This window comes from Vigna umbellata, chromosome 3, assembly GCF_029865625.1.
Source record: "Vigna umbellata cultivar VRB3 chromosome 3, Vumbellata_1.0, whole genome shotgun sequence".
Classification (NCBI taxonomy): Eukaryota; Viridiplantae; Streptophyta; class Magnoliopsida; order Fabales; family Fabaceae; genus Vigna; species Vigna umbellata.
Window position 1 is genome coordinate 41369920 of NC_142167.1, and position 12672 is coordinate 41382591.

Below are 12672 nucleotides of genomic sequence, written 5' to 3' on the forward strand. Positions count from 1 at the left end.
CCATCTTTATTAGTCACTTTTGGCAAGAACTTTTCCGCCTTAATGGCACCAAGCTGCGTATGTCAACAGCTTACCATCCTCAAACGGATGGTCAAACAGAGGTAACCAACAAAGTATTGCAGCAGTATCTCTGTAGTTTTGTGCACCACAAACCGTCTCTATAGGGCAGATTTCTATCTTGGGCAGAATGGAGTTTCAATACTTTTGTCAAAACTTCGACTGGATTCACACCATTCAAAGTTATGTTTGGCCGCAAGCCTCCACTCATGCCTCCTTTACTTTCAGAAGAGACATCGAATGGAGTAGTGCAACAAGAACTCTCTACTCGTGATGAGATTCTTCAAAAGCTTGCCTCTAACTTGCAAAAGGCATAAGTAGCTATGAAGAAGTGGGTTGACCAACACCGTCGAGATGTGAAATTTGCAGTAGATGATTGGGTTTACATTAGCCTTAGGTCCTGCCGTCAATCCTCAATAATAGGCACTACCGCGGGTAAACTCATGAAAAGGTTCTTCGGTCCTTTCAAAATTTCAAGGAGAATTGGTGATGTTACTTATGAAGTGGATCTCCCTCCTACTGCCAGGATCCACAACATTTTCCATGTTAGTCTTCTCCGTCCTCACAAAGGACCTTCACCTTCTTCCCCTTTGTCTTTTCCACCTAACATCGAAGATCACCAACCAGTGTTAGAACCAACTGCCATTGTTGACTGGAAATAGGATAATTCTGCTTCCCCTCCACTAATTTAGGTCCTGATTCAATGGCAGGGCATGTCTCTCGAAGAAGCAACACGAGGAGATGTTGTTACGGATTCAACAACTGTTCCACCTTGAGGACAAGGTGCTTCTTGAACTAAGGGGAGATGTAAGGAATGAAAGACCCATTTCCCTCATTCCTCTTTAGACCCAAGTTCAACTATTGTCACAACACCTACAACTATGGAATCTTTAGAGAGAAAAAACAAAAAATTCACACACCAGCCACGTTACCTTAGTGATTATGTGGTCACGTATCCTTCAACCCATAAAAAACGAAAATCGGGTAGAGAAAAATAATTAGATTTATCATTATATTTTTCTTTATTTTAATGGCATATGTTTATTCTGCAAGGCATTTGCCAAGTGCATTTATAACACAGTTTTGTAGTGAAAAGGACTATAAGTATATAAAAAGTAATTCATTATCTGTGAAAATTTCTTTCTCTTCCCTAATTATTCTTTCTCTTTCTGCTCCCTGCACCATCTTTCACAATCCAAATTACAAGAAAGGCAACTTAATTAATGTAATCACGATTTCAAAACTTTCGTCCCTAGTTGTTGTGATCTCATGCTTTTGCTTCCTTTTATTTACGTGACAAAAGGCCAAGTAATCGTTATTCATGTCCGGTAGTTATGTAACATGTTATATTTACATCCTTTCTGTTAATAAGGCGAAAAAAGACTGATGATTTTGTAATTATCTATCAAAATTTCCGAAGAAATGAATGTTGTAATCAAAAGAGTTTTAGTGAATTATGGAAAAGGACAAGAAAAATGGGGTTTGGAGGTATGTGACTGTCTGAAGATAATGAAGAGGCGTAGCAGACTTTTTTGACTTCACTGCACGTCCTATATGGACCATGTGTGTAGGAGTTTTCTGGACGTGATGACAATTTAAGAAGCTAGATCTAGGGCTAGCAAAATAGAAGTCATAAATGACAAAAAATAGAAGTTTCATGAAACTACACATTCATTTAGGGCTAGAAAAATACAAGTTATAAATAGCTTAGCATGCATTAGACAATTACCTGCAAGGAAGTCATATAGGATTAAATATGTAATTTTAGAGTAATTATGATAATAGTTAGTTACGTTAATCCTATTTCATCTCAATATATATGAAGGTGTTATATAGTTGAATATATTTTATAAAAATTCTAATTTTAACGTATTTTTAAATTCAAATTTCAGATAATTCTTTTTTTAATGGATACTTATTTTTCTAGTTAAATAAGAATTGTACCTATAAATTATTCAAGTTAGTTAAGTATGTCAGAAGTAATAAATACAATAATAATTAATATTAATTTACTTATTATATTGTGTTATATATGTAATGTTTTATGAATTTCTGAATAGATTTGGTCCATGTAGCTAATTATTCTTATTAGTTTATTTTATCAAGATAATTAATTATATTTTAATTATAATTTTAAGTTAACTTAGTCAACATTGTACAAATGTCAGTTTTGATTAGCTATCATGTATGCTACCATATCATTTTGATACTAGGATCGAATACATCTAGTATGGATAGCCAAAATTTATTCAGACTTCAAAAAATATATGTATATATTATCAATCAAGTTTTCTTATGACTATATTATAAGAATTAAATATACACCGTCATACACGTATCGTACAGGAAAATATAAATAGTATGTTTTACTTTTTTTAAAAAAAAAAACCAAAAAAGAAAACATAAATGTAATCAGCTAAACAGTGAAATTTTGGTTTTAGAATGTGAACGCTGTGAAGTGCACAAAGAGTATACAAGTGGCATTTTATTATGACACGTACAACCTACGGATTTATTAAAATACAAGTTTATTAAATATATGTAAAAATATATTTTATTATGTATATAAACAATAATAAAATTTATGCGACATTTATTTAGAATAATTGTAATAACAATTAAAACAGGGAATAATAAAAAATTATGGTAAGTTTGTTAATAATAATATAAATTGTTTTCAAATATTATTGTCTATATGATTTAATATAAAGTAATGTGTTGGGTTTAAGACAAATTGATTAGATAAAGTTATATGCGTTAAAGAGTATTGTTTAGTGCAGTTATTGTGTCTTTGATATATAAATAAATTGTAATAATTGAATGAACTTAATTATTATTTTTTAATAGAAATGGAACAAAATTATTAGTATAAAAATACCATATAATGTCGGTGGTTTTTAGTCTATCACGTCAAATTCGAGACCAACGTTATATTGAGAGACGTTAAATTGATGTCAAATTTTAAAACTTCGACGTTAATTGACGTTAGACATAGAACAATCCGACGTCGGACATAGAGCAAATTGACGTCAGATATTTCTTTATGTCCAACGTTAATTAACGTTTTTGCATTTATAATCGATGTCAATTTATGGGTTTTTTTAAAAAAATTCGTCAATATTTTTTTCCAGTAAAACCACGAAAAATCAATATACAATACAACAATACACCACAAAAATTTCCAAAATTTTAGAAGTAGTAACAATCAATGAAAAGTGCAACACCCAATGAAAATGCAACAACCAATACATATAAAAAATAAAAAATGAAACTAACCATGAAGGTGAGCGGTAACAGGTTGTTGTGAGGGAAAAAAGAGAACTCAATGGTGCTCCAAATGGTGTTTATGCACGAAACTAATCGGTTAAAATGAAAGAAAATCATACATATAAAGTCATCAATCAATGGACATTTGTGTTAACTGGAAGAAACATTATCTTTGGTGGTCGCCGATGAGAACTCAACAGTGCTCTAAATGGTGTCTATGCACGAAACTAATCGGTTAAAATTAGAGCTTATCAAAATGGGTAACCCGGCTCAGCCCACCACGAGTTAGTCACTAAATGAGTCAACCTAACCCGACTTATTTATTAGCGAGCTGAAAAAATTCAAACCCGACCCAACCCACCACAAGTTGGCTCACTTGCTCACTTAATTATAAGTTTTTTTTTAATTCAAATCTAAATAAATTTCAATATAAAATGATGTTAAACTCAAAAGACAATTCAAAAATAAATAAATAAATATCATATAATGCAAGCGTAATAAAAAATAAGCACAAAAGGCGAACAAATAAGTTTTTAATATTGATAATTTTTCTATCACTTGTCCATTTATAATATTAGAGTCTTGAATAGATAAATTTATAATATTTTTCTCTCTTGAAACATCTTTTTTTTATCCCCATCTATAATATAATAAAAAAAAATGTTAACTAATGATATTGAAACACAAAATAATAAATAATTAAATTAAATTAGGTGGGGTGGTGAGCCAACCCGGCTCACCACGGGTTCAACCCAGATGAGTTAGGTTCTAAGTGAGTCGGGTTGAAAACTAACCCACATAAAAAGATTACATTTTTTCAAACCCAATCTGGCTCAAACCCGTGGTGGGTCGGGTGGGCTCGCCACGGGTTACAACCTATTTTGACACACTAGTTAAAATGAAATGATATCATATATAAAGTCATCAATCACTGAACATTTGTGTTAAGTGGAAGAAACATTACCTTTGGTGGTCGCCGAAAGCTTCCCTAGAGGCGTTCGACCCGCAATGAAGAAAGTGTACACAAAAATAGTGAAGTAAGTGTTCTTTCTCGCGCTCTTAAAATATCTTCATGTTCAAATTAACGTTTGTTCCTCTTACCAACATACGTCTAATGGGTCTCTTAAAATATCTTCGCGGTTGATTTTTTTTTTAATTTGAACACTAAAAGACGTTTGTTCTTTCACCACCAGACTTCAAAAAGGCAACTAACGTTTGTTCCTCTTACCAAAAGACATCTAATGGGTCTCTTAAAATATTTTCGCACTCAATTTTTTTGAATTTGAACACTAAAAGACGTTTGTTCTTTCACCAACAGACTTCGAAAAGACAATTAACGTTTGTTCCTCTGACCAGCATACGTCTAATGGGTCTCTTAAAATATCTTCGCGCTTACTTTTTTATGAATTTGAACACTAAAAGACATTTGTTCTTTCACCAACAGACTTCAAAAAAACAATTAATGTATGTTCATCTTACCAACCCATGTCTAATGGGTCTCTTAAAATATCTTCGCGCTTAATTTTTTATGAATTTGAACACTAAAAGACGTTGTTCTTTCACCAATAGACTTAAAAAAGGCAATTAACGTCTGTTTTTCTAACCAACCACGTCTAATGGGTCTCTTAAAATATCTTTGCGCTTACTTTTTTAATGAATTTGAACACTAAAAGACATTTGTTCTTTCACCAACAAACTTCAAAAAAACAATTAACGTATGTTCATCTTACCAACCGACGTCAATTGTGTAATTTTATTTACAATATTGACACTGGTCATTTTTAACGTTGGATACTTAGTTGTCAGACGTTGAGTGTTAGACGTTTTACGCCTATTTTTCACTAGTGTAAATTATCACTAAATGGATGACATACATACATTTAGAAGTTGTTATTAAAATTTATAATTTAAAATCCTCTCATTTAATGAATTTAGTTTCACCAAATCAATTAAAACTATTTAAAATAATATGAAATAATTTGTATATTTTTGCTTTTACGGGATAAACAACTATATATAATTGACTATTTGTGTAATGAATATAAGTTCAACTTTAGAAAGTGCTCTAGTTTTACTCTTATTTATTGTCATTACATAAATATATATATATATATATATATATATATATATATATATATATATATATATATATATATATATATATGTGTGTGTGTGTGTGTGTGTGGAGTTGCTTTCTTTGAAATTTAAATAACAATCCTATATAAATTAATTTTTAATATACATATTTTATTATCAATGTTTGTAATAATAATAGAAAAAATAAAATTTTGTTCAAATCATTCACTTGCAACTTTATTTTATCACAAAAATCATTTGTTTGATCAATATTTCATAAAAGAATTATAAATATTTTTAATTAAATCATAACATTTTATGTCATTCATAAACTTTAATATCAACTATTTACTTTAATTTTTTTTATATGATTAGCAAAATACGTTTGAATTTGCACTTTTTTTATGCATAATAATTTGCAATTCAATCTAGAAAACTTTACAATTTTTTTATGATTCAAAATAATTTATTGATCAGTTAACTACATTGCATCTTGATTTCTTTTATCGTACTCTACAATCACCTCTCACTATACATTTTGTATTATTTATTTGGTAAAAAAGAATTATAAATTTTAATCTAAACAAAAATAATTTTTTCATAAATTCAAAGTTATTAATAAAATTATAAAAGAAATATTGATGTTAATGTTTATAATTACAATTATTTTTTAATAATCATTAAAAAAAGAATTTTTTTATCTTATATTTTAAAATAATATTTTATAATTAATGTTCCAAAAAATTTCTAAATATTTTTTATAAACTATTTCTTAAAATTATAAAATATAAGATAATTGAGATCAGTTTTATAGTTTTATTATAGATTGTTTTTAATCAAAACGTATTCCTATGTATGTTTATAATATTTTTTTTTGTTTCAATAAATATAAGTATTTTTTTTATACTTTTAAAAGTGTTCACTCAATTTGATTATATCAATTAAAACCTTGATATGATTAAAAAAATAAAATATTCACTTATTATTTAGGTATATATTCTTTCAAAAACACTACAATATATTTATCATTTAAATCTATTTTTAATATATATATATATATATATATATATATATATATATATATATATATATATATATATATATATATATATATATATATATATATATATTGAACTTAAAATAAATTTAGCAACAAAGTAAAAGACATTCATATATATGTTTAATACGGTTTGCGATAGTAGTTGCGTCATTGAGTGTACTATACACATCTTATGACATTTTTGTTTTATTTTCAGCTTTCATAATATATTTTAATTTTGGTAAAGTACTTCAAAACAGAACCTATTCGTTTCATTCCATATAATTAATTACTTAACTCGTATACTAATAAATATGGTAAACATGTTTATTTTTTAAATATCACATTCTGCATTGGCTAAGAGCTCCACAAAGAACATAGAGCAAATCGTCAAATCGGAAGAGCATGCTTACAACACATTGGTAGAGAACTTGACATTGAGTATGAAGAGGCCGATAATCTACATAAAGAGCCAGACAATGTGCATAGTGAGCCCAGTTTCATGCCTGGAAAGCTTGGCAATGGCCATGGAGAGCCTCGAAGTTCTAGTAAAGAGCTCGGGAGAGTAATGTTATCGGGTTGGTACAATGTAGAATGAAAATTCATTGATTTGAGCATTATCGGGTTGTAATGCTATTCGGTGATTTAAGCTGCGTTTTGTTTCTACATTGGAGTGAAAATGGGTTCTGGAATTTTATAATTGGTATGCTCTGTTTTGTTTCACTGATTTGGAATGTTTAGGACCTATTTCTGATTTATTGAAGGAGCCATTTTCGGTGGTCGGATTCTGTTTTCAATCTTAGTAATTATCTATTGAACTTATTGGTTTAAATATTAGGTGTTAACCAGGTACCGAAAGGCCTGATCATTGAAGTTGCGCTGTTTCTCTAGTTATACGCAAATTAAACTATTATTATGTGCTGGTTGGGTAATGATAAAAAGGAGATGTTGCGAGGAGTAGAATGTCATATCAATGGTTAGACTTTGAGTATGTGATGAACTAGATGATATGACTATTAAATGCGTGTGGATAATAGTTGTCATTAATTACTTGAGACCTTTGTTTAGAACAACATGCGTAGGTTGCTATGGTTGTGGGTGAACTACAATGTTAATGATATATGATATGCATTAAAATGTGTTCAAATGTTTGATTATATTTCTGTTGGAGATTATAAAGTATCGACACCCCTCTTTACCCAAAATTTTAAGGTAATGGGTCTTTCATCACGAGCAGTCATTTCCAACCGCTGACAACAAGTTAACGAGTCTTTCATGTTTATTTACTTTTCTACCTTCATTTGTATCTAATGTGGGACTTGGATTCACACTTGGATTCCCAACAATATCTGTGCAGAGGATAATCTTAAGTTGTTTTAAATCTTGAATATGCATGAATGTGGTGAGAAGAACCTCGGTATGAAGATGGTGAGAAAAACTCGGGTATGAGAAGCCCGACCATGATGATATAAAGCTTGACAGATGACCAAGGTTGTTGAGAGGTCGGCCAAAGTCATGAGCAAGATGACCGTGATTACTAAGAAGTCAGTCAGAGCAAATAATAAGTTCATTAGAACAAAGAAGAGGTTAGCCATGTTGGTTAAGGTGAAGAAGAGGTCCACCATAATGAAAAACAAGTCGGTAAAGCATTGGAGAGCTCAGACAACATTACTAACATGAAGAATGGAAGATGCAAGCTGGATGTGGGATGATGTTAGTGCTGCAGGAATAAAAGATGAAAAATTTAAGTTTATGAAAGAGTTTTCTTAGGTTAAAATTAAATTGAGGGTTAAATTGAATTATTTCGTTTCTAGCTTTTCTATTCTATACTGCCGAGTTGGTTGGATGTAGTCGGCCAGTTTTTTGTTCTGTTTTTCAGTTTCTATTTTGTACCCGGTTGGTTATCTTCTGCAGCTATGTAAAGTGGCATTCAATCTATACAACACAGAAAACTAGAATGCTCCTATCATAATGTGTGTGTGACGTTTATTTTTTTCACCAACATTTAGGTAAGGGTCCTTTAGAAATTATAAATAATATACCATTTGATATATTAATTGCTCAATAATTGTTGCGTTTGTGTTTTTCTTGCTTATTCAAGCATCAAGTAATTTTGTAGACGACTCCCGTCACTCACGTCGGTCATTAGATGTTTGGAAAATCTCGGTTGAATAGCCAACATCTCATAGAAAAGAAGTAAACGAAGATCATTGTCTTGATAGATGTCTTGGTCTATTAAGTACACTAAATAATTACCAATAAGAGCACAGGTTATTAGTTAACTGTTTGTCCTAAACTAAAAGTAAAATCTCTAAATCCTTTGAAAAATTACCATGCTTTACTTTTAACAATATTTGTTCAATTAAGATAGACCAAGGTCAGCTATTACTTTTAAAAAAATTATTCAATTATTGTGACATATATTCCTCTAATTTATTCGATCATAGAATTTTGTATATAGGTCGTCTCAATATAAAGTCAAGCCATCCACAGATTTAAAAGCTGTTAGGTATTGAAACATCTTATTATTCATGTTGCAGCCACAAAATATAGAATTCACTGTGCATCAATAATTTCCCAAAGCCATGGTCTGTTACACCTTTCTGTTTCTTTTTGCCAAAATAAGCATGTTGTTGCCTTCAATTTCGTCTGCAACTGATACCTTTAACGGGTCGCAGTCCCTTCCTGATGGCGCAACCTTGGTGTCAAAAGATGGAACGTTTGAAATGGGTTTCTTCAGTCCAAGCAACAGTAATACAACTACAAATCGCTATCTTGGAATATGGTACAAAAGTATCCCAGTTAAAACCGTTGTTTGGGTTGCCAACCGTGAAAACCCAGTTAAGGATAACTCCAGCAAGTTGAGCATAAGCACACAAGGAAAACTTGTGATCCTCAGCAATAACAGCACTCTCGTTTGGTCACCGAACACAGCGGAAGTAACAAAAGCACAGAGTATAATTGTTCAGCTTTTGGACTCAGGGAACTTGGTGGTAAGATATGAGAATGATTCAAATCCACGGAATTTCTTGTGGGAAAGTTTTGACTATCCTTGTGATACTTTTCTTCCAGGAATGAAGATTGGATGGAACCTTAAGAAGGGTCTCATCTGGCGATTAACCGCGTGGAAGAACTGGGATGACCCTTCTCCAGGGAACTTCAGTTGGGGTATGGAGCTTGGTAACACTCGTGAACTGGTTATGTGGAAAGGTTCTAGTGAGTATTATAGAAGTGGCCCTTGGAATGGTGTCAGATTCAGTGGCAAAAACACTCCCCGTTACAACTTAGAATTTAATTCCACTCCGGATGAAGCGTATTATACATACAAATTTGTGAGCAATTCATTTATTACAAGGGTTGTTTTGAACCAATCCCTTTATTCTCGGCAACGCTATAATTGGATTAAAGAGAACCAAACTTGGAGTCTTTATTCCGTGGTTCCGAAAGGTAAATGTGATAGCTACAATGTTTGTGGTCCCTATGGGAGTTGTAATGGTGGTGAGTCATTGCACTGCGAGTGTTTAATGGGGTTCAAACCGAAATCAGTACAAAATTATGAAGCATTGGATTGGAGTCAGGGATGTGAGCCTAGTGGACCGTGGAGCTGTGGTACAAAAGACGATAGTTTTCAAAAATTTAGTGGGCTGAAATTGCCAGATACTACAAGGTCTTGGATTGATCCAAATTTGACTTTTGAGAATTGCAAAGTCAAATGCTTGGAAAATTGTTCTTGCATTGCATATGCAAACTTAGATATCAGAGATGGTGGAGGTTGTATCATTTGGTTTGAAGCTTTGGTTGATTTAATGGTCGCTTCACTCCCGGGGCCAGATCTATATATTCGAATGACTGCTTCGGAAATAGGTCTGGTTTTAAATTCTTCGTTGAGTTTCCTTGATTTTTCTCTGTTCATATTGCTTTTGTAAGTGACAATTAGTTGATTTCTTTGACTAATTATACTTGAAGAAAAGAGAGGGCATAAGATACTGGTAGCAGTGCTGATTCCAGTTATTTTCCTGACTTTTGTGATTGTTTTCATATTCACATATAGTTATTGGCGCAAAAGAAAGCTTAGAGGTAAGCTATCATTACCGGACCTCCATTGAACAATTATTGCAAGTACTTTAACAAGTTAAGCTGTTATTTACACTGGATTTCTGATTGCTTATCAGTATCATGTTAGAGAAACATGTGATACATTTTTACTTTTGGATGATCAGAACATTCATATATATGATGAACTTGCATTATAATAATGTTTGATATGAAAGAACTCTGTACTCTTGTGTTAAGATGTTAAGCTAACTAGTTTACATGGGAGGAAACAGAGAAGACATCAGAAGAAAGTAAAAGTGAAAGCAGTCAAGGAGACTTAGATCTTCCTTTCTTTGATTTTCCTGCAATAATTCGTGCCACCAACGATTTCTCAAGAGACAAGATGCTTGGCCAAGGTGGTTTTGGACCTGTGTATAGGGTAAATAACCAAATATGTAACCTTTCTGTAAACATAATCATAAGAAGAAAAGCACTCATCCATTTACTTAGTTCATTTTTTCAATTATTTAATAACTTTGATTTAATTTTCTAGGGTACACTCCCAGATGGACAAGAGATCGCTGCCAAGAGGCTTTGTAGTAATACTGGCCAAGGAATTCAAGAATTCAAGAATGAAGTTATACTGTGTGCCAAACTACAGCACAGGAATCTTGTAAAGCTTCTCGGTTGTTCCATTCAAGGAGAAGAGAAAGTTTTGGTCTATGAATACATGCCCAACAAAAGCTTAGACTCCTTTCTCTTTGGTATGAGTCAGAAAATTTTATTTAGATAAAGAACTTCATTTGGTTGTTGTTTGTACTAAACCAGGAAGCTTGGCAGATTCTTCCAAAAAAGGAATCCTAAACTGGTCAAAGCGGTTGAACATTATACATGGCATTGCTCGTGGACTTCTATATCTTCACCAAGATTCTAGATTAAGAATCATTCATAGAGATATGAAAGCGAGTAATATCCTGTTAGACAATGAGCTGAATCCAAAAATTTCTGATTTTGGTATAGCACGAATGTTTAGAGGAAATCAAACAGAAGGAAATACAAAACAAGTTGTTGGGACATAGTAAGTATCATCAACTAAAATTATTATTAGTTGTATTTAAATTTTCTTAAAATTTATACATAAAACTGACTGGTTTATGCAATTTCATGAAGTGGGTACATGGCACCAGAATACACAATTAGTGGGCTGTTCTCTATCAAATCTGATGTATACAGCTTTGGAGTACTGCTACTAGAGATAGTAAGTGGCAAGAAAAATGGAGGAATTTTCTTTCCAGATCACGGACTTAATCTATTAGAACATGTAAGACAAAGAGCATAAGTTTGCTTTATTTCCTATTACAAGTTTCAAGGTCCATAATTGCATTTTCAATGTTGTAGGCTTGGAGATTGTGGAAAGAGGACACTCCTATGAAATTAGTAGATGCTTCTTTGGGTGACTCCTTTAACATATCTGAAGCATTACGTTGCATTCATGTTGGTCTACTATGTGTGCAGCTACATCCAGATAACAGGCCAAATATGGCATCTGTGATTTTTATGTTGAGTGGTGAAAATATTTTGCGAGAACCTAAGGAACCTGGTTTTCTTGTTGCAAGGATGAAAACTGCTGGCGAATGTTCAACTAGCAATGCAATTAGTACTTGCACTAATGAATTAACTATAACCCTGCCACAGGCTAGGTAGAAAACTTCTTTATTATGTTTTGTGCCATGTAAGGACAGTTTTCTATTTCCTCAATTATCCTAAGTTAAAAGTAATGTAATCACTAGTGCAAAAATGACATTCCACGTTTAGTATTCAATGTCAGCATTGAAAAAACTAATGTTAAAAATGACCGGTGACATTGCTCTAAATAATTGTCCTATTTAGACATCAACAATTCTCACATTCAGACGTCATATGACTAATTAACGTCTGAAACAGGGAACTCTAAAGTCAATTAACGTTGAATTTTAACTTTTTAGACGTTATATGTTTGTATGAATCATGTAAACCTGCATAAAAATGATCTTTTGGGTGTCCATGAAGCAATTCGACATCTGAAAAAGGAAATTTCGACGCCTTTTACGTTCTTATATTAAAGTTTCTCTTTTGACCGTATTGAGAGCCATTTTTTAAGCTATGCATCCAACAACTAGCCTAAGACTAGATGAAAGCTCAACAAAAGGGGACAATAC

At 32.0% G+C, this 12672-nt stretch overlaps 2 protein-coding genes across 3 annotated transcripts; both read left to right on the plus strand.

Annotated features, from left to right (window-relative positions):
- The first annotated feature begins 380 nt into the window (after positions 1 to 380).
- On the plus strand, positions 381 to 719 carry LOC148202495 (uncharacterized). Its single transcript, XM_088109631.1, has one exon. The coding sequence runs from the start codon at positions 381 to 383 to the stop codon at positions 717 to 719; it is 339 nt and encodes a 112-aa protein (XP_087965757.1).
- Positions 720 to 8947: 8228 nt separating this feature from the next.
- On the plus strand, positions 8948 to 12296 carry LOC124824310 (G-type lectin S-receptor-like serine/threonine-protein kinase At4g27290). Of its 2 annotated transcripts, XM_047296729.2 has the most exons (7): positions 8948 to 10303; positions 10406 to 10516; positions 10768 to 10913; positions 11028 to 11238; positions 11315 to 11552; positions 11645 to 11795; positions 11873 to 12296. In XM_047296729.2, the coding sequence occupies exons 1-7, from the start codon at positions 9025 to 9027 to the stop codon at positions 12176 to 12178; spliced, it is 2442 nt and encodes an 813-aa protein (XP_047152685.2). In that variant the 5' UTR covers positions 8948 to 9024; the 3' UTR covers positions 12179 to 12296. The 2 variants fall into 2 exon arrangements, with proteins under 2 accessions (XP_047152685.2, XP_087966392.1); XM_088110266.1 differs by lacking the exon at positions 10406 to 10516 and having other exon boundaries at positions 8949 to 10303.
- Positions 12297 to 12672: the final 376 nt, after the last annotated feature.

What these genes read in the sequence shown, in the direction of transcription:
- LOC148202495 (XM_088109631.1), top strand. Translation starts at nt 381, where the DNA reads ATGAAGAAGTGGGTTGACCAACACCGTCGAGATGTGAAATTTGCAGTA.
- LOC124824310 (XM_047296729.2), top strand. Translation starts at nt 9,025, where the DNA reads ATGGTCTGTTACACCTTTCTGTTTCTTTTTGCCAAAATAAGCATGTTG. An exon ending in GTTTTGGACCTGTGTATAGG is followed by an intron (nt 10,914 to 11,027) that starts GTAAATAACCAA and finishes TTAATTTTCTAG; the next exon opens with GGTACACTCCCAGATGGACA. An exon ending in GACTTAATCTATTAGAACAT is followed by an intron (nt 11,796 to 11,872) that starts GTAAGACAAAGA and finishes TCAATGTTGTAG; the next exon opens with GCTTGGAGATTGTGGAAAGA.